Genomic DNA, 27485 nt, shown 5'->3' with positions numbered 1-27485 from the left:
ACCGCTCTCCCCCCTCCCTCTCTGTCAACCTTTGGATGCGTCTGTGCTGGCAGATTTAAAGACCCAAGTCTTGGCTGTGGAATTTCTTAGATGGACTTGCTGGGGCTGGCGTTATAAAGCATGTCACGATAACCCCGTTCTTATCTTTTTTTTTTTTTTAAGTTCTTTTGTTTTCATTTTTCCCTTTCTCCCCAACCCCCACCCCCAATAAATCACCAAACTGTTACCTAGCGGGTCGGTGCCAGCCTTTCTTCCAGAACTAGGTGGTGCGTCTGCCAGAAGAGGAGCTATGTTTGAAGAGCAGCCTACTCCACCCCTCTTCAGTCCCTGAATGCCACCACACACTGGCATTTTGAAAAAAAAAAAAATTGCCTCCAGAAACTGAGCACCCCCAAGCCCTTCCCCCGTGTTTTTTTTTTTTTTTTTTTTTTTCCTTGAGGAATGGAGCTTCGCAGAGGTTGTATTTAGATTCAACAGTTCAGAGCGGCGGGGCTGCTGCTGCCGCCTCTTCCAAGAGCTCGCGAGGCTCCCCGGAGGCGGTGGTCCCCGGGCTCGTCTGGATGCGGCTCTGAGTCTCCGTGTGTCTTTCTGCTTGTTGCTGTGTGCGGGTGTTCGACCGCGATCACCTTTGTGTGTCTTCTGTCTGTTTAAACTTCAGGATGGCTCGCTTCGGGGAGGCGGTGGTCGGCAGGCCAGGGTCGGGCGATGGAGACTCGGACCAGAGCAGGAACCGGCAAGGAACCCCGGTGCCGGCCTCGGGGCCGGCGGCCGCCTACAAGCAGTCGAAAGCGCAGAGGGCGCGGACTATGGCTTTGTACAACCCCATTCCCGTCCGGCAGAACTGTTTCACCGTCAACAGATCCCTGTTCATCTTCGGAGAAGATAACATTGTCAGGAAATACGCCAAGAAGCTCATCGATTGGCCATATCCTTTCTTGCCCACCATAACTCCCCTCTTCCCCTTTGCATTTCTTTGGGTAAGGGGGGAAATCTAGCATGGAATTTATCCCCCATCCCCTTCCTGGTGCCAATTTGCCCCTTTGCTGAAGTGCACTCTTTACTTCGGTGTCCCTAAGGGGCAAGCTTGGTGCTGTAGAGGCCAGTGTGGGCACTAGTGAATTTCAAGGTAAGACTTGGTTTTTGATTTTTCCTATGTGGAAATCTCTAGCGTCCCTGGGTGCATGGTGTTGCTGTGTCTGCCCCTTTCTGGGCTGGGCTTTGTCTGATTCCCAGGCCCCCAAGGCCCTTCACATAGAATGGGTTGCCCCTAATCTCTCGGTTTTCTTTCATACTCACTCCCCCTTTTCCTCCCTCAAAGCCACCCCCTCTGCCCCCATCCCCACCAGCTGGGGAGACACCCGCACTATCTGCCTATGGGGAAGTCAAGGCTCCCTGGGGGATTTATCAGTGCAGAAGCTTCAAGAGTCTGGGCCAAAACCCTGTAGACAAATAGGCAAATGGATAAATAAAACAGCCATTTGGCTGGGGATCCAGCTAACTCTGGGGACTGAGTTTAAGTTCCACTGAGAGTGGAGTGAATGAATGTGTCAGCGGAGGCAATCTCTAATGATACAGCCCAGACAGCTCAGAGTTGGAGTTCTCTTCTCAGCCAAAGAAGAACAGCTCATCAGAGCCCATCCATCGTTTTCTTAGTCCGGGGTTGGGTACTCTTGCCTCTGAATGCTTGACCCAGCTGAGTGCTGGGCCTGAATTCTTCAGCTGAGGGCTGCATCAGCTGAGCCCAGAGGTGTGCAAGCAATCTGTCTCTCCCTACCTCCAAAGGAACTGTTCTCCACAAAGAGCTGGTGGGGGCGTCTCTGATGGTGGCGGTGTCAGGGTGAACAGGCATCGAAGGAGCTTCTTTGCAGGTTTAATCAAGTGCACCAAATGCAGGCTGCTGATTAGGCATCTTGCTGCCTTGTTCTTCACTAAGAATTTGGGCATCTGGCAAGGTCTTTAGGAATTGCGGGTTGGTGGGGGTGGGGAATGTGCTTGGTAGGAAGCAAGCCAGGGGGTGGTGTTAAATATGGGGGTAGGCTTGGAGGCATGGGACTTTGACGCTTGTGGAAAGACATTTCTTAGGAAGGATGCACCTGCAAAGGAGGCCCCTCCTCTTCTTCTCTATCCTCCTTTTTCCCCACCCCCACCCTCCAGGTGTGCAGCAGTGAGGCAGCTGGAGCTGTATTGGGTCTCTAGTATCAGTGAGGCACGTGGCTCGCTTCCCCCAGGGCCTGGGCATCTCCCTACTACCCCCACCCCAGTCTCTGGCCTTCCCCTCCTTCCTCCCTAGTTCCCTGCCTCAGCAGCACTGCCATTGGCTGGCGCTTGGTGCTTCTAGGCAGCACCCCTCATTAGAAACGAAGGAGCATCTCTAAGCAGATATTCTTTCTGCTGCTGCTCAAATCCTCCCACAACCACCCCTGGCTGGGCTTCCTCTCTCCTCTCTGTACTCCCCTCCTCCTCCCACCCCCACAGAGTGATTCGAGGTCATTCCATGCCCGAGTTAAACGTATCTAGGGTGGGGGTACTGGGGAGGAGGAAGGGTCCGGTCCCTGCAGTCCCGCCTGCCGGTGCGCTGCACAAAGCGGACAGATCTCATTATGTTGCCTGCTGCGGCTGGGCTGCTCTTCTAGTCAGATCTCTACTGATTCTCCAGCGGGGCCCCGCTCCCCCATCCACCGTGTACAATTCTCTAAAATTCCCCACCCTCCAGGTGCTGCTTTAGTGTGCCCCTCTCTTAGAGGCATGTTTACTCAGGTGCCCTTCGGTTTCCTTGCGGTAGACAAAGCCGCCCAGCCGCCCCGCGGGTGGCAAAGTGTGCCAGCAGCCATCGTTGGCACCTAGGACAGCGCCACCGAAACTCCCCAGGCGTCCGCGGCTCTGCGATCAGCGGGTTCGGCACCTCGGGCACTTCCGGCTGGGCCCAGGCTCTGGGGCTGGGTAATGAAGCACGGTTCCTAGACCACGCGGTCAGCGCTTTTCACGTTTTCGCTTCCGCTGCAAAGACACCGCCTTTCTACCGGGGTGTTGCGAGCGCAAGGTGCGACAGTGGTTTTTACCCCGCCCTTTCCTTGTCTCTGGCCAGGATGAACCAACGAGAGTCAAAGCAGAGAATAGGGAGTTGATTTCTGCATCGTACCCAGTGCCTGGGCTCTGAGAGCCGGGTCCCAGGGGTCTCTTCTGTCCCCGTAGTTGGAAGTTTCACAGTGGTTCTACAGCATGTAGGCTGTTCTAACAGTGTTCGGAGAACATCTGTTAAGGTGTGTAGAGGAGCCTGGTTGGAAAATTTAAAATACACCATGTTTGCTTTTTTTCTCTTCGCTGTGCAACGTGACTGACTGACAAATATATATATATATATATATATATATTGCCTCTGGTGGTGACCATGTGGAAACATTGTGCTTCTGTGGGTTCTGCCCTTTCTCCAGCACTGCATCTGAGATCCTAGTCTCACTTTCCTTCCCACCTAGACATCCAGCTTCCAGAAATCTCTCCCTTTTTCTTACTGGGAGGCAGTGTGAGCAGTGGTTACCAGAAAACTGGGGAGCCAGGCGGTCTGCATGCACATCCTCGTTCCTTCACCATTTCTGTGACCTTGAAAAGTTACTTCCTTACTTTCCAACTCAGTTTCCTTATCTGTAAAATGAGGGTGATAATCATGAGTTAGTAGGATAATTAAATGATGTAACATGATGTCCAGTTCCTATAACATTGCCTGATTACCCAGTAAACACTAGGTATTATTTTAATGGGGTCTTTCACAAATATCAGCATGCCTGAAGGGAGGGGTCTTAGTTCTAGGTGAACTAAGTCTTCTAGGTTTTTGCCTCTCAAAGAGAGCAAAGAGCAACATCCCCATCACCTGGGGACCTGTTAAAAATTCAGAACCCTGAACCCCACTTCAGATTTACTGAATCAGAATCTGCATTTTAATAAGATCCCCAGGTGGTTAGTATGCACATTTAAGTCTGGGAAATACTTCTCTATAGTTCGTAAGAGCCAGATATTTGAAAAAAAGGACGATTGTTCAGAAAATGGGTTAAGATCGCCTGCTTCGAACTGACATAGGAACATGTAACATGCTTGCGGACTTTATCTGTACAGTATGGCTTTGAGGCTTATTATACATCTTTTACGGGCTGTAGAAAGTCACTGTGGAGCTTGGAGGAAATGAGCACTTCTTCGAACTATGTTATCTTCTCTTTACACTGCATGTGACTGGTCTTTAACATATTGGCCTGAAAAGATCAGTTAACGGAAAGGAATTATTCAATTTATACTCGTGGGGGGCGCCTGGGTGGCACAGCGGTTAAGCGTCTGCCTCCGGCTCAGGGCGTGATCCCGGCGTTCTGGGATCGAGCCCCACATCAGGCTCCTCCGCTATGAGCCTGCTTCTTCCTCTCCCACTCCCCCTGCCTGTGTTCCCTCTCTCGCTGGCTGTCTCTCTCTCTGTCAAATAAATAAATAAAATCTTTAAAAAAAATAATTTATACTCGTGGGACCCTCAGCTTAGGTGGGTGGTTGGGATAATCTTTTCCAGTTATTTAATAGGGAAAGTCTAGTTCCTATGGAAAGAAATGCCCAAGATAACCCAGATTTGGCATGAAAGATGGTGGTAAGTTACAGCCCACTCTGAATGTGTTTCATTTTTCTTGGAAGCTACATCTGCATAGGGAGATAATTTTATTTTCTTATGGCACTCTTTTCTGCAGTGGATACCATAACCTTTTTGAAAATGCTAATCTGATTTAAAATGTGATATTACATTTTATATGATGTCTCCATCTCTTTCTTGCTCATCTAATAGATGTAACAAAAGGATTCTCTTTTTCTCAGGGAATTGGCTGCTCTGAATGTCATCCCACGTTCACTGTGCCATATGTTTACCAGCGCTCACCCTTCCATGCCCAGGCTTAGTTACTCTGTGGACACACACAAGGTCTCCCTCATGGTTTGTGAGATGCCCCACACGTGTTTGCACTATTTTGGGTCAGAGGATGAAGGGAAGAAGTGAGATATCTGATTTGGGGACTCTGTGCCATTGATGGGCAGTGGGAGAATTTTTTTCCCCACCGATGATGTAGGTCATCTCAGCAGGGGATCACATGTTTCATGCAGAAATGTACAGGGTCTAAAGTAGGAAGATCAAATGTGTTTGCTGCCACTGAGAGTTGAAAGCTCATTATAATGAACTTGTAGCTATTCATCCATGATTTCTTGTTGCAGAGAATTTCACTGTAGTCTCAAGAGACTCCGGTTCTGGGTCAGAGGATATGTGCTTTATTGTGGTGAATTTCCCATTGTAAATTGCCTATGTATTTTGGAGGGTTTTGGTGAGGATTACTGAAAGCTTCAGTTCCTACTTCTCCCATTTTGACGTAAACTTTTCTCCTGGTCTGGTGGCCTATAAATATAGAGCACCTTGCAGGGTAGTAGACTGTAATCTTGGCAAGAATTTCAGGTTTGATGTAACGCTAATGGATCATGAGTCAGAGTGCCTTGATTAGGGCAGAGGGTGGCAGCTAACAAGGACAAAGTCTGTAATTATATCCTATGATCACATAATGCAGAAAGACTTCACATCTTCTGTGTACCTGGGCACAGATGCAGACAGTGAAGCAGATAGTGACTGTAACTGGCCCTGCGGCTGCTGGAGAACAGTCTTCATTTTCTGAGCCTACCGAAGGACAGTTTCCACAATGTCCACTGGCTTTGTCTTTGAAATGAGGTGTGGGTAACGTTTCCTCCGGAAACCAGGCTTTGACTTGTTGTGGGGACCAGTTGTAATTGGGATGCAGCCTGGAAAGCAAGCTGGAGTGAAGGAGTTTGACAGAAATGAAATGACTGGAGGATGGAGACGAAAATATCTTGGATGTGATAGTGTTGTCTCTTGGTTCGCATGTCACCATTTCTCCACTTCCCTCCACTTGCTTTCCCTGTTATAGGTGGAATGCACACTATGAATTAAAGGAGGAGAGGGACAATAATGAGAACAGGTTTTTTTATCTTCCAAGAGATCCAGACTTTGGAATTATTAACTCCATCCAGAATTGCTGATCTCTTTTTAGCTGCTGCTGCGTAAAATGTCGGGTTTCTTCCCCCTGCAGCTCTGCTGCTTTTCCCCTCTTTATAGGAACATCTGGTTTTCGGCCATCTTCATGTTCTTCGTTAAAATAGAACAGAGCCAAGATTTGCTAAGCTGTCAGAACTCCTGCAAACCCTTGACTCCTTGGGTCCCACCAGCAGCCCTGTAGCCTCCCTTATGTTGTTTGCAGGGCTGCCTGGGAAGCTGCGGTTCTCCAATGCCCAGCCATGGAAGCCAGCCATCAGAAGCCACTCTACTGATCTTTTTTTTTTTTTCAATCAGTGACCACACACACGTGAAAGAGGGAACCTGGATGTGACTGTAATGAATACCCTTTTGTTCAAGGAGAGAGACTTTCTCTTTCTGCAGTCTTCTGTCCCTTTTCCATCTCTCTGTATTTCTCCCTCTCTCATTTTTAGGTTCCGCCTTTGTGAATAATTCATTATATGTGTGGGTTTTCCTTAGGATTTTCAGAAAAAGGAAGGTTATTTGTCTTCCTTTGGATACAAGCAAGGTCTCTTGCCGAGGACCAGCTTCACAGATTGCCTTTTCCCTCTATGTCTGCTGTTTGTTGCAGTGGGACTGGGACGCAAGAGAAAGGTAGCAGGGGAGGGGGGGGAAGCTCTCTTCTTACATGCTTTTTCCTGCTGCTTTTATAATGACTGCCTCCCACCAGTCCTGTTACATTTGAGTGCCCCATAAATATGCAGCTACGCCCCTCCTCTATTCAGAGAACATGGTTAACTAGAAGATATTTGTGTCCCCAGTCCTTGTCGCTCAGAATGTTCTTGTCATCCCAGGTCTTCATGCTAATAAATGCTGAGCCACAGAGCTAAGAAGGCTTCTGTAATTGTTTCTTTTCAAACTTCAGTGGGAATTCACATAGGAATTTGAAGGGGTGAGCAGCCACTGAAATTAATGTATACTACTCCCCATCACCTCTGCCATCATCAACACAAGGTAGCTTTTAGAGCAATCCCTTTCAAGGAGGGATAAAACCACCAGTGACCTGTGCTAGTACTTCCCCTCCCAAGCATTCTGAACCCATGCGGGAAGGGCTTGCGTGGCGGCTTACCAGTGTGTTTCCACCATCACTCGTATTTAAGGACAGTAAGGACAGCACTGAGTTTTTAGGCTTCTCCAACCTAGTGGTTGGTCTCTTATGTGTCAATTCTACTTTAGGGAGATGTCTGTGGTGTATTTTTGCTCACTGAATTGCCCAGGTATGTTTACTTAATTTTCCATTCCCTGGGTGGCCAGTCTTGGCTATAAACTCTGATGAGCCACCCCCATGTCACCATTTCTGGAAAGCAAGGGGCAGCCAGGAGGTGTGTCCTTAAGAGGGAGAAATGGGCCAGACTAAGGAGAGCGGCGCTGAATGACTAAAAAGTGTCAGTTATCCAAGACACTGGCAGAGCAGTGGGTACTTCTTAGGAGTGTCTTTTTTTTATTGTATTTTGGGTTCCAAATTTGTAGGACTAAGCAGTTCCACTCTTTGTCCTCTTGAATATTTAAAAGAAAAAAAAAAGACAGTTTTAAAGTGGTAGCTCATTCCCGAGGCAGGTAGGCAGAGCTTGGGAATGCGACTGACTCCAGGCTGGGCTCCAGCTACAGGATCCCGCGGTCCACCCAGTGAAGGGCGTCCAGGAGAGGCCGTGTGTGGCGCCTATGCCAGGTGTGGTCTTTGCCTGCAGGTGGTTGATTGGAATTGCTGTGGCGACTCTGCATAATTTCGAGGCTGTATTTTTTGCTGTATTTGGTCGTGCTGCATTTGCACTGCATCTGTTCCTCCCATCCCTAGAGAATTTGGAAAGCCTGGGTCACATGTGTGCCTTCGATTTCTGAAGGCTTCTGCCATTAAAGGCGGGACTGGGGTGTCTATAAAATCCCCTCCCCTTCAGAGAAGGGATGAAGAGGATGTGGCTGCCCAGTGGGTCACAGATTAAGGGGAAAGGAAGAAATGCTCTGACTAATGTCAGGAACTGAGGACTGTGGTAATCAGACTCTGGCATCATTTCTGTGGCTGAGATGCAAGGCACCGTGTGCGCCTCATTGACCCAGAGGAGAGGCTCTGAAAACCAGGACGGGGATGAAAATTAGCCCTCACAAGCTTTTCTCCACCTGCGACGTGGCTGTATGTTTGAAGTGTTTCAAACTTTCGGTGCCTCTTTCTCAATTTCCACACCATCATCTCATGGGGCTGGTCAGAGTCAAAAAGCATGAAATAGATTTTCAACAGTCACTCACCAGCATCCTGGCAATTTCCAGCTGTGTGCTGTTGGGAACTGTTTTGCCACTGTTTTGTCAACGACTGTTCCTTCCAACAGTGACTTCCATCAGCATCAGAGCTAATGCCTCAGTTAGTTTCTGTGTGCGGAAGTCATACATATGCACTGCCCATTTCATCTGCGTCACTGGTTCTGAAGTTCCGTGGGTCTCAGAATCTACTGAAGGGCTTATTAAGATACAGATTTCTGGACCCTACTGCCAGACTTGCAGATTCAGTAAGTCTGAAGTAGGGCCTGGGAATTTGCATTTGTTGCAAGTTCCCAGGTGACGCTAATGCTGCTGGTCTCGGAACCGTACTCTGAGAACCACTGTTTGACGTGGTTCTGTTGTCTGCCTGGCAGGGCCTTCAGAGAAGGCCAGTTTTGCAAATCGCAGAGGAGAGTCCCCATCCCAAATTTCTCTCATCTGTCACCTGAAGCCTTGCTGGGACCTCTGGGTTCAGGTAGTGAGGCTTCCAAACTTCGCTGTCAAAATGCAAATGATCTTGGGAGCCGGGATATAGTAGCTGCTACATGGCATTAACACCGTATAACTGAAAGCAGGCTCTTCTGAGACTGGTACAGGACACGCCCCTAATTAATTTCTGCACCTGGCGCAACTCTGGCTCGCACCGAGCATCCGGTACAATTTTGTTAGATGATTTCATTAGGTGGTTACTGTTGGTCAACAGAAAGCATCACTGAAGTATCTCTTACGTGCCTAGTGTTGCACTGAGCTGGACCTGTAGGATCATGGGTGGCCCGAGCATGGGAAGAGGAAGTTGCTAGGAGGTAGTGAGGGCACATGCAAATTCGGAGGTTGTAAAAGACAAGGTTTATCTACTTCAAGATCTATCTAAGGATCACTCCAGTTTCTGTATTACCCAATATGGACGGTGAAAAAAGCACACAGTATTTGTTATCTGGCATTTTATTATACAGAACTCTTTATTAATTGGCGCCCAGACATCTATAGTGTAATAACAATTGAGATTTGTTCCGATGGCCCCCAGGCACCACAAAATGCCATAGTGCTTTCTGAATATCGCCAATGAAGCATTCATTACATCATGTTCAACATGGTTTGAATGGTGTGTGTGCTTTATTGTGTTCAGAGCTTTTGCAAATTATAATCTTTATTGATTAAAGTAGCTCTTTATCACTTTTTTTTGTTGTTAAATTAACCAAAGCGTTCTTCTGTAGCTATACCAGATAACAGAAGACTCACTGCATTGTTCTAGAAATCAGTTCTTTCAGGTCTAGAGATACTCTAGGACCTGGAGGTGAATTCTGGACAATTGTCATACTGTCAGGTGGTGATTAGAACAAAGTCATATTTTTTTAAATGAATTGATAGCTCAGGAGACTTTGGATTCCCTGGGCAAGTTCTCCAGCTAGTAAGCTGGTGTTACATCTGACTGGGTGTGCTTGTGTCCGTAGGCTTTCACTGAAAATGAGCCATCAAGATTTACAAGAGAGTTTCCAATGGGCATCTCAGGACGAGGTTGACAGATTCTCTTCTTCCTTCCCTGACCTGACTGAATTATCCAACTTTAGTGCCTTGGGTTATTTCCATGTCCTTTTATATTTGTCCCATCTCTTTTCTCCTTGATCAAGGTCAAGGGATGCTTGACTTGCAACTCTTCAATTGCAGGGTGAATGTCTTTAGATGCTCCCACTATGGAACCTTACAGTCGGGAATGACCCTAGTGGCCATCTTGATGACATCCAGATGACTCTTTTTGGAGGATTGGGACTGCCTGGTCCCTCCAGTACAGTGTTTATTTGCTTTCTATATTGGGATCACAAATCTTATTGAAATCTGATTGGTGCTAGGCACCCCTCTTTCCTGAAAAAAATACACATACAATTTGCATTCAATTTCAGGTGGTCCATGGATTGCAATGCTAGCTATGTTAGAAAATTCTCACATTCTGAGATGTTGGGATGCTGAACCAGCAGTCATAGTGACTTCCAATCCAGCATCATATCCCTTAGCTACAAGTAGGACAGGAACTCCATGGGGAGGAGCTACAGAGATATGTTTGCATTAGTGCATCAGCCAGACTGGATGGTAAAATACAAACATTCTAACCAAAGAGCATTACGTCAATAGAGGACCTCTTTTCTATGTCCCCCTGATGGGTGGCCATTAAGCTTCCTGTGATGGGGTGATCTTGTCATTAAGGTGTAGGACATTGAAATATTCTTCCTTAGCGCTTCCACCTGCTTGTTTTTATTTTTCCTTTCTGTTCTATAAAGCAATATAAACCCAGTCTACTTGTCATTCACTTAAGGTCCTATGGCACTGAGTAGTGCTGTAGATCAGAACTCTCTGTGCTGATGGATATATATTTTTATCTGTGCTGTCTAATATAGTAGCCAGTAGCCACATGTGGCTCTTGAGCACTTGACAGGTGGCTATTGTGACTGAGTACTAAATTTTAAATTGCATTTCATTTTCATTAATTTAGATTAAATAGCTATGTATGGTTAGTGGCTATGGTATAGGACAACAGGGGTAGAGAGCATAGGTAATGATTCAGGAAGCCTAAGTTCCTGTCTGGGTTCTGTTATTTGTTTGCTTTGTGATTGGGCAAGGTTTTGGCGGGCAGGGCTTCCTATGCTCTACTCTACACATGGTGGCAACTGTAATCACCTTTTCAACTGTTCCAATGGGCTGCTAATGTCTGAAGGCACCAGCTTCTCCTAGGCCTCCAGGCCTGTGCACTTACTGTTGTGCCTGGAACGTCTTCTCTCTCTCTCTGGCTTCCTGGCTTTAAGACTATACTCAGTAGTCACTTCCCATGAAGACTTCCTTGATTTCTCTTGGCAGAGTAAGACCACCTCCGTCCTCTGGGCTCCCATATGACACCTGGTTTATCACTTTATTGTAACATTTACCACATAGCTTTAGTATTGGTTTAAAATCCCAAGGGAGTGGACAGTATCTATTAGTTTTTAAATTACTGGAATATAGATCAGTGCTTATTAACATTGGCACATTTGTTTAAATTAAAACAAATTTTTTAAATTGTTTTTCTCTTTTTAAAGAAATGGCATTGTGCTTCTGACTTGACTTCAGGTCGCTTGCAGCCAGCAATAAACCCTGGGTCTTTTATATGAATTGATGACAGAATTAGTTTTCTCTCACTCTGTTCTCAATTTAATTTCTGAATCTAAATTCAGGACTTCATGTTTATTTCAAGTACATTTTATCTTCTTTTGGTGCAACAGTCCTTCTTATAGAGATCCTTTGTAAGTGGGGACAGGGAACTAACATTCAGTGAGTATTCACCAAACTTCAGACTCTGCATTTGTCTGTCTGTCTGTGTATCTATCTATCTATCCATCCATCTATCTATCTGAGAGTGAGTGTCCATACTTGTGCAAGAGCGGGGAGGGGGTAAGGGAGAGGGAGAGAAAGAATACCAAGCAGGCGGCACGCTCAGCGCAGAGCCCAACACCAAGCTCTGTCTCACAACCCTGAGATCATGACCTGAAAGAAAAACAAGAGTCAGACGCCCAGCCAACTGAGCCACCCAAGCGCCCCAAGACTCTCTGCATTTAAACAAAACAACAATCCAGGGAGATAACTATTATCCACATTTTAAATACAGAAAAACTGAGACTATAGAAGATTAAATCCCTTGCCCAAGGTCACCACTAGTGAACTTGAGCCCCAGTGGTCCAACTCCAAAATTTAAGTGATTTCTACTGCACATTATCTTCAGACTCTGCTCTCTTCCTGGAGCTTTACATCATCTGCCAACTGGATAAACATACGCTTTCTACTTTCATTTGAGTAACTGATTAAAATATGGTTAGAATTGGGGACCTCCCTTCTGCTTATCAGTAGTGCATTGGTCAGTGCTCATTGACTGTTCAGCTTTTCTCGAATTTTCTGCATTATTCTTTAGCCAGCTTATATTTCTTTATTCAGTAAGAATCCTGTGCAGGATATCCTTGTCACATGCTTTGCTGAATCAATACATGCTTTTATGACTATTTCATGTCTATTTTAGGCTAAGATATAGTGTTCTACTTTCTCCAAAGTCCACACTAAATATCATTTTCAGAGATTCACTTAGACACTATTTTATTTCTTTACTAGAAAATAGAAGTGTCAAAGCCTAGAATCTCGGGAGTTGAAGGAATATTAGACATCACCTAGTCCAGCGCCCAGCTGGTGAAAGCTTCGTCTTACTGTTCGGAGGTACAGTCTCTGCTTGGAAGCATTAGAGTGTCAAGGTTAAGAACTGGCCTCTGGGATAGGCTGGTGATGGGTATTAAGAAGGGCATGTATTGCATGGTGCACTGGGTGTTATACGCAAGTAATGAACCATGGAACTTTACATCAAAAACTAGGGATGTACTGTATGATGACTAACATAATATAATAAAAAAATATTATTATTAAAAAAAAACTGGCCTCTGGATTCTGATCTTGGTACCATTTCCACAACTTCCTAGCTGTGTGCGTTGGGGAAGCGACTTAACCTGGCTGTGCTTCAGATTCCTCAAAACATAAAATGAAATAGGAGTTTTACCTGTAGGGTGTATCATATAGGATTTTTGAGAAGATCAGGTGGGCTAGTGCATGTAAAATGTTAGGACAGTGTTTGGCATGTGGTAAGCTGTGACTACAGCTTAGTTATTAGTATCTGGTTAACTCTGGGTGAGTCAACATTAAACCTCTGCAGTTAAGTTTCCTTCTAATAATACCATCCCCTTTCTTCTGACTCTTGTCAGGTTTTAGCCTGGGCACTGCAAGTAACATTATGTGACCTGGAGTTGGTTTTGCAACCTCTGTGAGCCTCAGGGATTTCGGGTGTGAGGGGGAAGTCACATTCTTTACTTGCCTCTCTTGCAAGACTAATGTGTATGAAAGCACTTTGTAAACATGATATGTGTCAGTACTAGCATTGACGTGGGTATATCTGACACTTGTTGAGTATTTACGAGGTGCCGGATTACTGTGCTAAATTTATCCCACAGATTATTGCATTGATTCTTTGTGGCATTCTTGTTTTCCACACCCCACAGTTGGGGGATTAAGGTGTGGAGAGGTTAACTCACTTGCCTACTTACACAGCAAGTGAGAGCTGGAAGCCTGGCTCAGAGCCCAGGTTCTCAACCAATGCAGCTAGATGGTCTTCCCAGGAGCCTTTTTTTCCGTCTCAAAGTTACTGAGTTTACTTTTTTTTAAGATAGGTTTTTAAAATACCTACATCAAAACCTGTCTTTCTTTACGTGTTTCTAATACCAATTTACACTGATATTATCCCTAAGGACACATCTGGATTTATAACCCAGAAAAGATATCTTCAGGAGCAATAAGATGTGGAATTCTCCCAGCAAGCTTTTCATAAAAGCAGATCAGATACTCAGAACCCTCAGGCTTAAACGAACACAATAGATTTTGTTTTTGTTTGTACAAAAATGGTAGCCACAGGTTTCAGATGGCTTGATTGATGGCATGTGGAAGGATCCGTCCTAGAGTACAAGCTTGGCCTCTGAGTGGATTTCCTTCTCAGCGGTTGTTGGCCTTTTGGTGAATCACTCCTTATCTTTTGGGTTTCTAGGTTTTCTGGGTCTCCATCTCTGTTCTGTCAGAGAAGGGAGTTGGGATTGGACTCCATTGAGTGTGGAAGAAGCTTCTGAAAGGGTAAGGGGGCTGAGGGGAGGGGGAACCTCTATGTGTTTGAGCCCTTGCACGTTTGCCTAATGAACTTGATGAAGGTCACCTGACCAGGATCCTGGAGAACATTTTCCTTGAGGGCACTGGATACTGGTGTGGATGTGAATGGAACACTAGGATGCCACTGGGCTTCTGGAAACCAGTTGGAGGATTTAAAAGAAATTAAAGAGTGGACCTAAAAAATATTAAAGGAATTGCCTCTTCTTTCTGTTAACTTTGGATTGTATTTGCATGGGAGTTTGTGTTTATGAAATAACTGAGCCATATGGATGTACAAGGATGCATGTGTTCTCCTGATCTGTTGATATGAGGAGCAGTTGAAGGGTGTGGGCTTGTCTGGAGGTGGGATGGGTGGGTGGATGTGGTAACACAAGGGCGGGTGGGTCTGGGGAATAAGGGCCCACGTAAATTCGGAGGATCTGATCCTTTTGGCAAAATAACACTCCCTTCTCAGAGAGAGTTATGTATGTATATATTTATTTGTTTTGGGGATCACCATTACCCCCCACCCAAGATGAGGATGTTAAATATTTTCTGGGTAACCTTTTTCCCTGGAGATGATTAGAGAGTAACAGATGCCCACCCCTGAATGCAAAGGCTCATAAAGCCTGAGCTCATTTCTGTTACAAATACCAGTAGACAGGTTCAAAAGAGCAAAGCAAAGGAATAGATTGTGGAAAATGAGAACTGTCCCAACAGCTATCCATACTTCCACTGTGAAAGAGGCTGGGTTCAGAACAATCCTGCACAGTTATAATGCTTATCATCTTTCCTTTTCTCTTACCTTCCTATATTTTTGTCATATAATGTTTTATATGTCTTACCAACATTACATGGGGACCATGTTCCAGGCCTAGAGAGTCATCCATTCCTCAATATGCCTTTGTTAAATGCCTGTTGTGTGACACTCTGTGTGTGTTTTAGAGACTATATCATTTAGTTCCAGGTGAAGTGGACATTGTTGTTCTCATATTACAGGTGATTAGCCCAAGGTCACAGGTAGATGTGATCTCTCTGATTCCATTGACTGCTCTCCTTCCATTGTAGCACACTGCCTCAGTTCAGACCAGAGACTGGCAGGTGCACTTCCCTACCAGAGCATCTTCTTAGGGTGACTGTGAACTGCTTGCCTGTATCTGTAGCATGCACTGGGTATGATGACGCTAAACCCATGGAAGAATAAAAGATCAGTAGATGGGAGAAGAGCAGAGATCTCTTACCCATCATCATGGTCATCATTAAATGGACCTTAGACATCTAGTCCTAGATCACTGGAATGCGAGCTTGGATTGGAATTGGGGCACTTTGCTGTTTTGTTTTCCCTTCACCAAAAGCTCCGCTGCCATACTTCTTCATCACTCTGCAGGGGACCTTTGCTTTGGAAATGCCAATTCTTCCTCTCCTTTCAATATTAGCATATAAAGTCTGTTTTCTTTTTTCCAGCCCTCAGAGAAGTCTACTGTTTTCTGGGATGCCCAGAGTTGTAAGTTATCGTGTGGAGGAGTCAACTTTAACGGCTCTTTCTTGAACTTTCATCTATTGAATGCTTCTGCCTTTGCAGATTTTTAAGGAAATGGGAGTTGGGGGGCAGGGAGGCTGTGGAAAAGACTCTTAGACTCTTATGGAGAGTGTAGGTTTATAGAAAAGCAGCTTTATGTTCACCCCTAGGCCACCATTATGAGGATTCTAACTTTTTATTAACTATCTTTTAGTGAAATTTTTGGCCAAAAACTTCAGCTTATCATGGAACTCCTATTCTTGAAAATTTAGAAACATTTCCATTGGCTTTGGACACTTTCAGGGTATTCCTAGGTGTGCCAGGATTTCCATTTTGGATGTTATTGTTGGATGTCTTCATTAGTAGCTCCATCAAAAATGACTTCTGTCAGTTGTGGTAATAGATACTCCTCCTTTATCCTTTACTCTTTTCCCATCATGTTGCCTATTAGCACCGCAGAATAATTGTTTATTGGAGTAACAGTGACCTAAGAGAGACTCTTAGCAAGTGACTGTGCGGGTTTGGACCCAGGGCTCCTGACCCTTAAGTCTAGGGATCCTTTGATCACATTTCTTCTTTTCTTTCCTCGGTACCCTTTCTCTGCTCAGTCCTCTTCCCTCTTCCTTCGAGATCCTTCATCCTTTTCTGGGGCCTTCTTATCCTTTTATTAGTAAGTATGTGTTTTAGTGTTTGTCTTGGGTTGGGGCATAGGAGGCTAGATATAGGGATTGTGATGAATAAGAAAGGAATTAAGGAGTAGGAATGGTTAAGAGAAGGTTAATTCAAGAGAGGCCGACCAACACTGATCCAATGAGAACGGGAAGCAGTGATTCAGAGCAATGGTTAATGTTCTCCTTTCCTAAAAATGTTGCTAGAGAGAATCCTTTATGACTTGCTGGAGAACTTTATGACTTGATGGTACTGTACTCAGTAGGCAATGGGCCTCTCCCCAGTGTAAAACCAAGACCGTGTCTCAGCATATGGGAGCTCTGGCAAGCGCTTATCACAGAATGTCTTCTGGACTCTTAAGTATTCTTAGGAAAGGTAAACTATCCAGACTCTACCTTAAGAAATATGCTCTTGAGAACAATTGAGTAGTCTGCAGATGGAGGAAGTAAACTCAAATAAAAGGATCCCTTTCTTTTAGAACCCTCAGTTCAAGTCAAGAGACTAGGAAGTTTTACTTGATTGTACTGACAGTAGATTCCTAAGCTTTTCAGGGGGTGGGGCTATGAATCCAGAGAGGTTTCTACTCCTGACTCTAGAAAATTCTCCTTGCACCTCGGATCTCAGTCTCTCCATCTGTAAAATGAATGTAATGGAACAGTTAATAGAACTCTAAGGCACCTTCAGTTCTTACCTTTGTGCTCTTGGGAGTCTAGTTTCTCCTGTTGTTATCTCACCTGAGGTGAGGGTACCACTAGGTTTCATGGCCTCCGGCATCTACAGCAGTGTTCTTTACCCTGGTTGCACATTAGAGTCAGCATGGGAGCGTCCAGAAACGCTGATGCCCAGAGGGCACCTGAGACAAATCACAATTTCTAGAGTTAGGATACCCATATCCTTAAATTTTTTAAAGGTTCCCATGTCATTCTGTGCACGGCTAAGGCTGAGATCCGCTGATCTTCTAGAATGAGAGGTGAGCCTTTTACCTGATGTGTTTCCATCTCTTGGGATTGTGCTTTCATCGTGTGTGCTGGCTGACTCCTCTCAGTTCTTTTGCAGGCCATGGTGAAATAGCAGGAACCCCTGGGTATTCCCAGACTTCAGAATGGGGTGATTAATTAATTATTATGATTCATGGCACTGGCAAACCATTCACCTGTGCTGCTTCTGGCCCACATCCAGCTGCACAGGTACCAGCCTTCTGAGATAAGGGTGGTGCTCCAGACTTCATGAACGCAGGTCTAGCTAAGTAGGCAACTTGAGGCTTAGGAACAGAGTGAATTATGTTGACCCAGGAGGCCCTGGAGCAAGTGACTGAAGGTTAACTGACCTTGTTTCCTACCCATTTGTTAGCCACTTATTAGCAACAAGGGTTGGTCCAGCTCGACTACTATCAAATACAGGAATTTCCGCCTCAATTTTTTTTTTTTTTTTTACTTTACAGTAAGTGGTGCGTGGGAACTGGCCAGACCTAGCCCTTGAGCGCTCATTGTGTGTATCTTTGCAACTCCATGTGCAATGATGTCAAGTTGGGAGCTTGAAATTAGTTATGGAGAGAGTATTTACACTCCAAAAATTGGCATATGCTATACACCAGGGCTTTTCATCCTTTAGAGAGACTGGTTGTTAAACATTTGTTAGTACAACATTCAGTTTACTATGTAATGGAATTGTCCACTCACTTATGGAAGAGTGATGCTGCTTCTCTGTATTCCCTCAGATCTGCCTTTGGGTGGGTATTCTACCCTTTGGTCTTGGTCTTACCCTCCAGAATAACGTAGACCATGTCTAAGCCCCCATTATAAGCTAGTCCTTCAGATATTTGAAAACAGCTATGATGTCTCTCTCCAATCTTCGCTTCCCAAGCTGTACATCCTTAGTGCCCTTAACATTTTCTCATGTGGTTTGGAGGCTCAGTGGGTGTCTTTGAACACTGGGGTACACTGGGTTTTCAGAGGAAAACAAAAATTCTCTCACAGATGATCTGTGGACTCTTTCATAAAAGCTTTTCATTTTCTTTGTACATTCAGCTACTGTCTGTCACCCCATGAAGCAAGTGTGGATGTGAAGTTAGGGGATAGTTTTGGGTGTGGTTGCTGGTTGCAGCCCACATTCTTCTTCCCCTAGGATGTATGCTGCTGCCAGAACTATTGATGGGCTGAATTTGTCAGAGTATCATCAAAACACAGATTCTGGTTTCTGAAACAGGTAATTTTCCCACCGCTGTTTTGTTTTCTTCCAGAGGCTTTTAATATTCCCCAGTCCTTTCTTCCCTTTTCTGTAGCGTTCAATCATCTGTCCCCTGATCACCAAAACTGGGTATTGAATGACAGCGTTTTGAGTCCAGGCTTTAGTCAGACACATACAAAGTGAATTTGTTAAGACGTATCCACCTGACTGAAACTGAGGCAAAAGAAGGAGGAAAGGCGGTGCTGTCTTAATTCCTCAGAACTGTCACTCCCCTTTCTCTTGGAATTGGGGCCCAGATGAGTCTGGAGCTGAGCTCAGTATTAGTGAACAAAATTAGCACTACTGCGAACTGCCTTTCAGTTATTTTATATAGAGTCAGGGATATGGGAGTCGGATGAGAGTTTTTTGGTCTAAAAGCAATGGAGGGCTGAATGTGGCCAACATTAAAAGGGTGATGCTAGGGATCTTTTTTGTTGAGTAACTGAGTCCATTGACCTCCATAGGAAAGCAGTGGGACTGTGCCAGCAACAGAGAGCCTTTTGGGGGAAGGGAGGGTCTCCGCCTCTTTGCTGTATTCTCAATATTGCTTTCTTTGTCTTTCATTCATTAGAATTTAAGTCTTCAGGAGTAGGTGTAATGGCATTTCCATCTTCTTGACAGAGAGCGAGAGAGAGAGAATGGGAGAGGTGTGTATGTGTGTTCAGGACTGCCTGTCAGATGGTGAATTTGAACAGAAGCAGCTGTTGTCATGGTGATGGCAGGTTGCATCCCACCACCATGGAAACCAAAGTTAAAAAACTGATGTTAAGGCTGGAAGTCACATGATACATTTTTGTTTTGTTTTGTTTTAAAAAAAGAAAAGGGGTTTGGCTTTTCAATCTGATCTGTTTTTTTTAAGACGAAGTTGGGTGGCGAGAAAAAATGTGATGAGGAAACGATGAGCCAGTGAAGTGGGACATCAGGAAGTGTGCAGAGCCTTCCACCGCGTTCTTCTCATTGTTAACAGTGCATTTCTCCTATCATGAGGGCAGAAAGGGAGGAGGAGATACTGTGTGAATTTCCAGATTTGCACTCTTTGCGCTGTTCACTGTCACATGGAGAAGCACAGGCTAGGAGCCCTCCTGCGTTTTGGTGGCGATGTATGGTCCATGCTCTATTGATCAGCCCCGGACAGAGGCCGGAAGCCTAAAATTAAGGACTGAGACAAGAGAAGGAAATGGAATCGAGGGTGTGACTTGCTCCAGACAGGAGTGTGGTTCATAGATTGATAAGTTTAGATGATTAGCATTGTTTTTCAGGAAATGGAAAAATTCATCTGTAGTCCCTCAGAACCCCAAGGAATACGATCCTTCTGTCTCTTCCATTTTCTGGATTGGTCTTTGGGCTACACCGTCTTGCTGGGTCAGCCACGGGAGCAAGTGCAAAGAAGTCTGGAAGGAGCCTATAGAGGAGCACGTTAGCCTCTGAGCCAGGGTCCTCAGGCCTCAGCTTAGCTCTTAACTTGGCCTTTCACCTGGGCATGTTGGAGTGAGGTGGAGAAGGCTGGCCGAGAGGCGTTAGGCGGCCGTCTTGGATCTCCATCTTTTTACCTCATACTTGCTCTCACTTCATACCACGATCTGGGCAAAAAGTGAGGCATCTTTCCAGGAAGGAGAGCGAGCCCCAGGCCTGTTTTACCAGAGTGGGGTTTAATTTTCTTTTCAGTCTGAAGGGTTGAAGGCCTACATGTGTGGCCTGTGTGGACAGGCTAGGAGGCAGCTATTCCTGTGAGAATATCAGCCGCTAGGGAGGGTGAGGGAGCTGAGGAGGGGTGAAGTCACACTCTGTGGAAATGAGAGTGGTGGCTCTGGCTGCGTCTGGGTTTGAGGCACACGGTCTGTGTCTTCAATGTTACCGGTCCGTCCAGGACAGATGCATCGTTCTCAGCAGCCCAGGCGAGGGGGATGTGATCTCAGCAGCATGATCTCACTGCATTTCCATCAGGGTCGGTAGGAGCTGGAGCCGGACTTCTGTGATGGTTCAGTCCCTCCTGTTCTTAGCTCTGGCCTTGGGTGTGATTAATGCCCCTTCTAATCATCGGGAGAGATTGCATCAGAGCCATCAGCTTCATAAATCCTCCTCTGGGGACTGGTGTTTGGATGTGCTTTCCATATTCCCAGGAGCTTCTGGGCCAAATGTCTTTGCTCTCTTCCCGGAGGCCCATTACCATAATTTTTTTTTTAATCCTTTATTGTGGTGGGTCTTTTCAGTGTTAGCTCCCAGCTGCAGCCAGCCAGCCCACTCCCAGAGGCTATGACCACTAACTGTTGCTTATCCCGAAGCTTAGAGTCAGAGCAGATGCTTAAAGCGTGATTTAGTAAGATAATAAAAATGACTGTGCGTTTGTGTAGCACCTTAACGGCTTTCAAAGGACTTTATATTCATGGGTCATTTTAAACTTTGATCCTCCTGTATTTCATGTTTGGTTCTGCAGGAATGGATGGCGTGCTTTTCCCAGCCTCGAGTACCTTGTTGGGACAGATTTTGCAGTGAGAACCCTGGCTCTGGTTTCCCATTACCAATCTACATTTCTCCATTGCATTGCAGGTTTCCAGGAAGATTCTGATTCTTCTCATAGAAAAAAAGTTAGTGTGAAAGACTTGGATAGCTGTAATTCATTATCATTCATATTTAAAATGTCTCTCTGGTGTAGTGCTTGAAGGAATCACAGATTAGGTAGGGCCCCTTCCCTCTGACTGCCTTTGAGTTAACATCTCACTTGTTAGAATGGCCCAGGCCATCTTCTGAGGACTCTTTCATCCCCAAAATAGGCAGCTGGGATGGAAGGGAGGGAAGGGAGTTAGATCTTGCAGGGAGAGTGGTCTGGACCAGGAGTGAGGGGTGGAAATGGGTAAAGGAGGCTGAGACAAGCCTTCCCTGAGACTGTGGACTATTCTTGACTCCCCCCGGAGTTTTCAGGAAGTGCATGTGTGGCCACAGGCTGCTCCCCACAAAAGTGCATTCTCCATTAGGCCTGGAGTCAGGGAGAGAGCACAGCATTCTGTCCCTGGTAGCCTCTCAGCCTCTCTGAGTACATTCAGACTCCTTAGTGCGCTCTGATGTCACAGCTCTGAGAGGACACAGCTGAGAGTGGAAGGGGTCTAGGATCAGCATCCCAGTGGTGGTGAAGATGCAGGTTTCCCCTGGACGACCCCAAGTGTGTTGCTCGAGGCCTAAGTCTATCCAACTCCTGTGCCTGCAGATCTACCCCTGAGAGGTGTTGGCAGTGAGGCTCTGCTGGTCCGGGCAGAAGGAGGGCTCCTCTCCTCTTCAAGCAAAGCCAACACCACAACTGTGGCCTATAGGGCAGCCCTCTTCCTTGCCCTGGCTTTCTGCGCTTCAGGAAGGAAATGAACAAATGGCAGGTGTGCAGGCCAAGTAGTGCCGCTCAAATTAGCTGTGTTGCTAAGGAAACAAGTCAACCGTTGGAAGGAAGGAGCATCGGGTAAAGGAGATAAATCAATAAGCGAACCTATTTTTGTCATTTCCCTAATGATTGTCTTGAAGCTGCTAGACGGGAAGGGGAGAGATGGAGCGACACAGGTCCTCATTAACGGGCTCAGAGGGAGAGAGGAGTGAAGGGGTGTTTGGGGAGATTGCCAGGAAAGTGGATGAAATGAGGCTCCTGGTGAACAGATAGTGAGACAGATACGGGAGAGGAGGCGTCTTGGCAGGTTTCAAAGCACGTTCATGTCCATTTCCTCCTTGGGTCCGGTCCCTTTGTTCTCCTGCATTAGATCCTCTCAGAAACCTTGTTTTGATTTCCATGACCCTCAGGTTGAGATGGTTTTATTGTGTTGGTTTGTGTTTTTTCAAAATACATATAGCTTTAATTGATTTTACAATTATAAATTAATATGTACTCATTATAACGCTCAAGACAATGCATAAAGAAGTAGAGAAAAGGGGTGCCTGGGTAGCGCAGTCGTTAAGCGTCTGCCTTCAGCTCAGGGCGTGATCCCGGCGTTCCGGGATCGAGTCCCACATCGGGCCCCTCCGCTGGGAGCCTGCTTCTTCCTCTCCCACTCCCCTGCTGTGTTCCCTCTCTCGTTAGCTGTCTCTCTGTCACATAAATAAATAAAATCTTAAAAAAAAAAAAAAGAAGTAGAGAAAAAAGTGGAAGTAACCCTACTACCCCAAGAAAACTCACTATCCTTCTAGCACGACGGATTTTTTTCTTCCTTTGCTCCTTTTTCAAAAATCTTTTTTACATTAAAGGGATCTTCTATGCATGCTGGTTTCTATTTTTGAATAGCTAATGTGTATACACAGACTATAGTACAAAAGGTTCAAGTGGGTACACAGTGTGGAAAAAGTAGGAGATACCTTTGCAAGGATACCTCTGACTGTGGCTTCTCTATGCAATTCACTTATCAATTGATTCATTAATTAGTTGATTAAAAGACAATTATTGGGGCCTACCATGTGATGGACACAAGGGGTCCAGAGGTGAATATGACCGGCAGAGCTCCTGCCCTCTGCTAGCTATATTTATTCAAGATCTCTGACTACAGTCTGGATAGGAGAGATACAGTTCTCCAAAATGCTTTTGGTGTCAAGCACAGAATGTAATGAGAGCCACTGAATTCCTGGGTGGAAGGAATCAGAGTCCTGGACAGTCTTCCATTACCGTCTCATGAAGGGCTTTGTTCTTTGAGGTCTTGGCAACATGGAGCTTCCTTTGACCTTTCCAGGTCACATCTTTGTCTAGCCTGAGGCGTATTCCCTTAGGCCATGGGCCATTATTTGCACTCCAGGCTCTTGCCTTGGGAAATGTAGCAGAGCCCCAAGCCTTAGAGCCACGCTTATTTGGCTTGAAGTTATGAGGGTAGATGAGAAGAAACGGGAGTGGTGCCTCTGAGTCAGCTCCCAAGGGTGGGGGTGAGCAGGAACCCCGGGCCTGAGCCAGTGTGAGTGACTACCATGCGGTCTTTGTGACGGCTTCTCAATGGAGCTGCTGCTCTGGGGGGTGTCTCCCATTCATTCATGCCTGCCTTGAGCATTGAGTCAGCTCCTACTGTGTACCAGGGGCTCTGATAAGCACTGCTATTGGAGAGATGAACAAGAGCACGTCCTTGCTTTCAAGCTGTAGTTTCTTGGGGGGAGACAGATAGGAGGAGAAATGATAAAATTGTACAATATAAAGAGCTGTGGGGCACAGGGAGAAACCTTCACGGACGAGGTGATATTTTAGGGTGCTCTGAACATGGGACCAGAAAGGAGGAGAAAGCCCATTGCAGGTGGAGGCCAAAGGGCCAAGATGTAGGTACGCATCCTTCATGCTTTCTTCAGAAAGAAGAGGGGGCAAGAGGGGACAGGAAAGGGCTGGAAGGGAGAGTGGCTGGGCCCCAGACAGAGCTGGATGTTCTCTGCCAAGATTTCCCAGTCACCGTCCTTTCTGTCGCCTCATCCACAGATGAATGGGATTCCCATAGTCTCACCTCTGCTTCTGCAGCAAAATCTCACCTCAGGTTCTTAATTGCCCCAAACATGAATTCATCCTGAGGTTGAGATGAGCCATAAAGTCTAAAGGGACATCCCTCCCAAGGACATGTGCATTTAAACAGTTTCCACATTTCAAGCCAGAGGATTGTTGCTCTGTGTGGGTCCTTAGACATCAGACCATAGGCAGAGGATTTGGGTTGGGGAGAGAATGGCAATGGGGTCTTCTCAGAACCTATGAATTACCAAACCCTCACTTTTCGATCGTAGCCTCCTAGGCTTTAGGTAGTGCCGTTCACTGAGGCCTCATGAATTCTCAGCCGTCCAGGTATCTGGCCAGTCACAGCAAGTTTGGGTCATTAGCACCTGGAGATGGCCACACCTTCCTGAAGCCAGCTAGCCCTGTGGTCACAGAGAAGCCTCATGTATCTGCACCTGGACATTCTTGAGTAGGTGAGCTGACAGGTCCTCACGGGGAGTTATATGCTTAGGTGATCTGGCTAGGGAAATGCAGGTGTGGAATTGGGAGCAAGGAGTGGGGCTGCAGAGGGGCTGCCGCAGTCCAAGCAGGTGTGGTAGGGTAGAGAGGCCTGGGGGGCATACGGATGCCACGACCCGCCATGTCTGCAAGTCAGCAACTGAGAGCTCATTTGAAGTCTGTGACTGTCACTTGAAGGTTTTCAGGGAAAGAAGCCTGAACCCCAGAAAGCAATCCTACAACCGAGGCAGACCCATGAGAGCTCATGATGTCTGCCACCCCCGAGTCCTGCTTCCCAGGTCACCTGCCAAGTCTCCTTGGACCTGCTAAGCAGCTTCTCTGAACTTGCTCGGGGCATTGCCAGCCAGGGCCAAGGGCATCTGAGCCCCACATTTCGTGAATGGTTTCGTGGGAATAAGGGTGAGGCCAGAGGTGGCAGAGGCACTAGTTTCCCTCCTGGCAGGGCAGCAGCCCTCCTCCTCACACCTGGGGGCCAGCAGTGACAGCTGCCCTTTGGACCAGAGCTTCCCAAATACGTTCCTCTGACACCATTCTCAGGAGAGGTGTTCCGGTAAGAGGATGGTGTGGTGAAGCAAGTTAGGGAAAGCTGTGTACCATTCCCACCCCCTTTGGGGGAGGCGGTGGAAGCTGTTGACCATAGTACCAAAGCCTCCAAGAAGTCCTGCTGGGGGGAAACCTGCTCACTTTCCTGAATTCCTGCTTTCCCTCATGGATTTGTTTGCAAATTCCTATAGCACTAGTATCCCGTGGCCTGCATTTTAGGAACACTGCCCTAGATGCCTGCAACTTCTGTTGATATTTGTCAGTGGCTGGTCGGCATGTTGTCAGGAAAAGGCCTGCATGCCTGGGCTACCTCTTTGGCCATGCTCCCATCTTCATGTTACCATTTGGGTCTGGGGGGTTATGGGTGTCTGAACCCGGCTCAGGACCAGCTAGCCTTTTCAGAAGGCTTATGGGACACCAGGTCCTGCTGTGGTCCCTGGTCCCTGCACACTTGGTCAGAGCTCTGGGTCAGAGCCCATGATGGGAGGGAGGAGAATACCTCCTGTGATCAGTGGGTTGCTGGTCGCCCTGGGTGGGTTGTGGGTGGGGCTTGTCCCAAGAAAGTGGGCATGCACACTAGGTGGGCATCTGTGGAGCATGTCCGCTGGCGTGTTTAGCTCTCAGGGGCCTAGTTTGGTACTGAGAGAGACTGTGGGAGGAGGAATGGCTGGGCGTGCGATTAGAGTCTCCTCGGACTGGGTGCGTTCAGACAAGCACAGTGGGGTGTGAAGGCAAGGGACTGGCTCTGAAGTTCTCTGAGCGCATCCAGCTTTCAGATCCGGTGGCAGAACTGTCCCTAGAGTGCGGGTCCTGGGTGAACACTGGGGCTGTGTGGGAAGGAAGGGTGGCCAGCTGCGAGAGAGCGGGTGGTGACTCGGGGGCATGGTGGTGGGGAGGAGATGGCCTTGAGCATTGCTGAGTGCCAGTAAGAGCTCCGGAGGCTCAGAGGCAGCCTCCCACCTCACCCGCTGCAGCCTCCCACCTCACCCGCTGCAGCCTCCCATTCCAGCACCCGGGCCTGAGCCACAGGAGCCAGCTCACATCTCCTGCCACAAGTCACCTCTGGTGGGAGGTGGTCTGTGCCCTGCCCTTCCTCATGGATGCCCTGAAGGCCCACTGGCCACTGATGGCCACTGGGATGGGGAAACATCAGGGGCCTGATGCTGATCTGTACTCCCTGGGTAAAGCTCTAGGCCCTTTGTGCTACACAGCAGGCCTGGATATGTGGGGGGAGGGTCGAGGAGGATGGTCCCTTGCCTTCTGTCCACTTGGCCAGATCTGCTCTTTTCTCCTGCCCAGATGCCAGCATCTGCCAGAGCATAGGTTGCTTGGCAAGACCCGTGGCGACAGCTCACTTGTGTTTGTCACAACAATAGTCACGGAATGAAATCCAGCAGGCAGCATGACTTGACTCTGGAAACTGGTGATTCCCTGTCTCTGTGTGTACAATCCCCCCTCCAGCTCCTCCTGGGCTTGTGGCACACCCTTTCTGCAGGAGTCCAGATGCAGGCCCTTGAATTATAGTCCTGTGGTTCTGAAAGGCTCAGGGAGCTCCTTCATCTGTCTGCAGAAAAACGCAACAGAAAAAAGCCTGAATTCATTATCCATTCATCTGTAGTTTGGTTCTTAGGGGCATCTGACTGTCCTGGACTCAAACTCATGATGCGTCTCTGTTTGCTATCTGTGGAGAAGCTTAGGAGAAAATAAGGTGGGCCAAGGAGAGCTTCACCTGACCACATTAAATATTTTTCTGAGTTGGATCTTGAAATGGAAGAGAGCTCACATGGAGAGAATTGTTCTTTTTCCACGGGCTCTTCTACTCAGTTGAGCAGAGGTTCCAGAGGAGGAGTTCCCAGATGCGACTCGCAGAGGCAACAGCAGACAGCCACAGCTGGATCCTTGCTGAAGCATCGTCGTCCAGCGCCGCGGTAGAAGTGGGGCAGGGCGGGAGCCTGCTCCCGCATCAGTGTCTGTCTCCTTTCTGTTTCCATTTAAGGCCCTGCTTAATCCCCGGCTATGCCTCTGAACTCCCTAAGTATCTGGAGTGTCAGCCAGATGTCTAACTATATTATTTATTGGCTATATTAGTCCTTCTTGTGGAGAAGGTGCTTTGTGTTTAGAGCCCAATCAGAAATGGTTGTAGTTTCCCATGCTAAGGACCATCCACTGCCCACTGCCTGCTTGCTCGGAGATCATGCAGACTGCACGGACGTCATATGGTTTTGATAAAGTTTGTGTATTTGTGTGCACAGCCCTCATGGAGGCCTCATCCCTCTCGCTTCGGTGAATACGTTCCTTAACTTCCTCTTTCCTACGCCATTTGAGTACATGATTTTGGCCACCATCATTGCCAACTGCATTGTCTTGGCCCTGGAACAGCATCTTCCTGAGGATGACAAGACCCCGATGTCCCGCAGACTGGTATGTGCCTCCTTCCTTCTCGTCTTTCCCCCAGTCCTTTCTCTTTCCTGGTTTCCTTCTCTTTTGCTTTATCACCTGGCCCCCTCCCAGCTTCCCTCCCCTACAGTTCGGTGAGGAGTTTTTTCTTTGCT

General features: G+C 46.9%; 1 protein-coding gene across 1 annotated transcript in view; it reads left to right on the top strand.

The window, feature by feature from the left end:
- Positions 1 to 659: 659 nt before the first annotated feature.
- Positions 660 to 27485, top strand: part of CACNA1E (calcium voltage-gated channel subunit alpha1 E) — a 310736-nt gene continuing 283910 nt past the window's right edge. The window contains exons 1-2 of the mRNA XM_057315519.1: positions 660 to 925; positions 27249 to 27354. Of these exons, the coding sequence (XP_057171502.1) occupies positions 660 to 925; positions 27249 to 27354 (372 nt within the window). The remainder of the gene's footprint in view (positions 926 to 27248; positions 27355 to 27485) is intronic.

The sequence above is a fragment of the Ursus arctos genome, unplaced genomic scaffold, assembly GCF_023065955.2.
Source record: "Ursus arctos isolate Adak ecotype North America unplaced genomic scaffold, UrsArc2.0 scaffold_2, whole genome shotgun sequence".
Taxonomy (NCBI): Eukaryota; Metazoa; Chordata; class Mammalia; order Carnivora; family Ursidae; genus Ursus; species Ursus arctos.
This window is presented reverse-complemented; position numbering and strand designations above follow the sequence as displayed.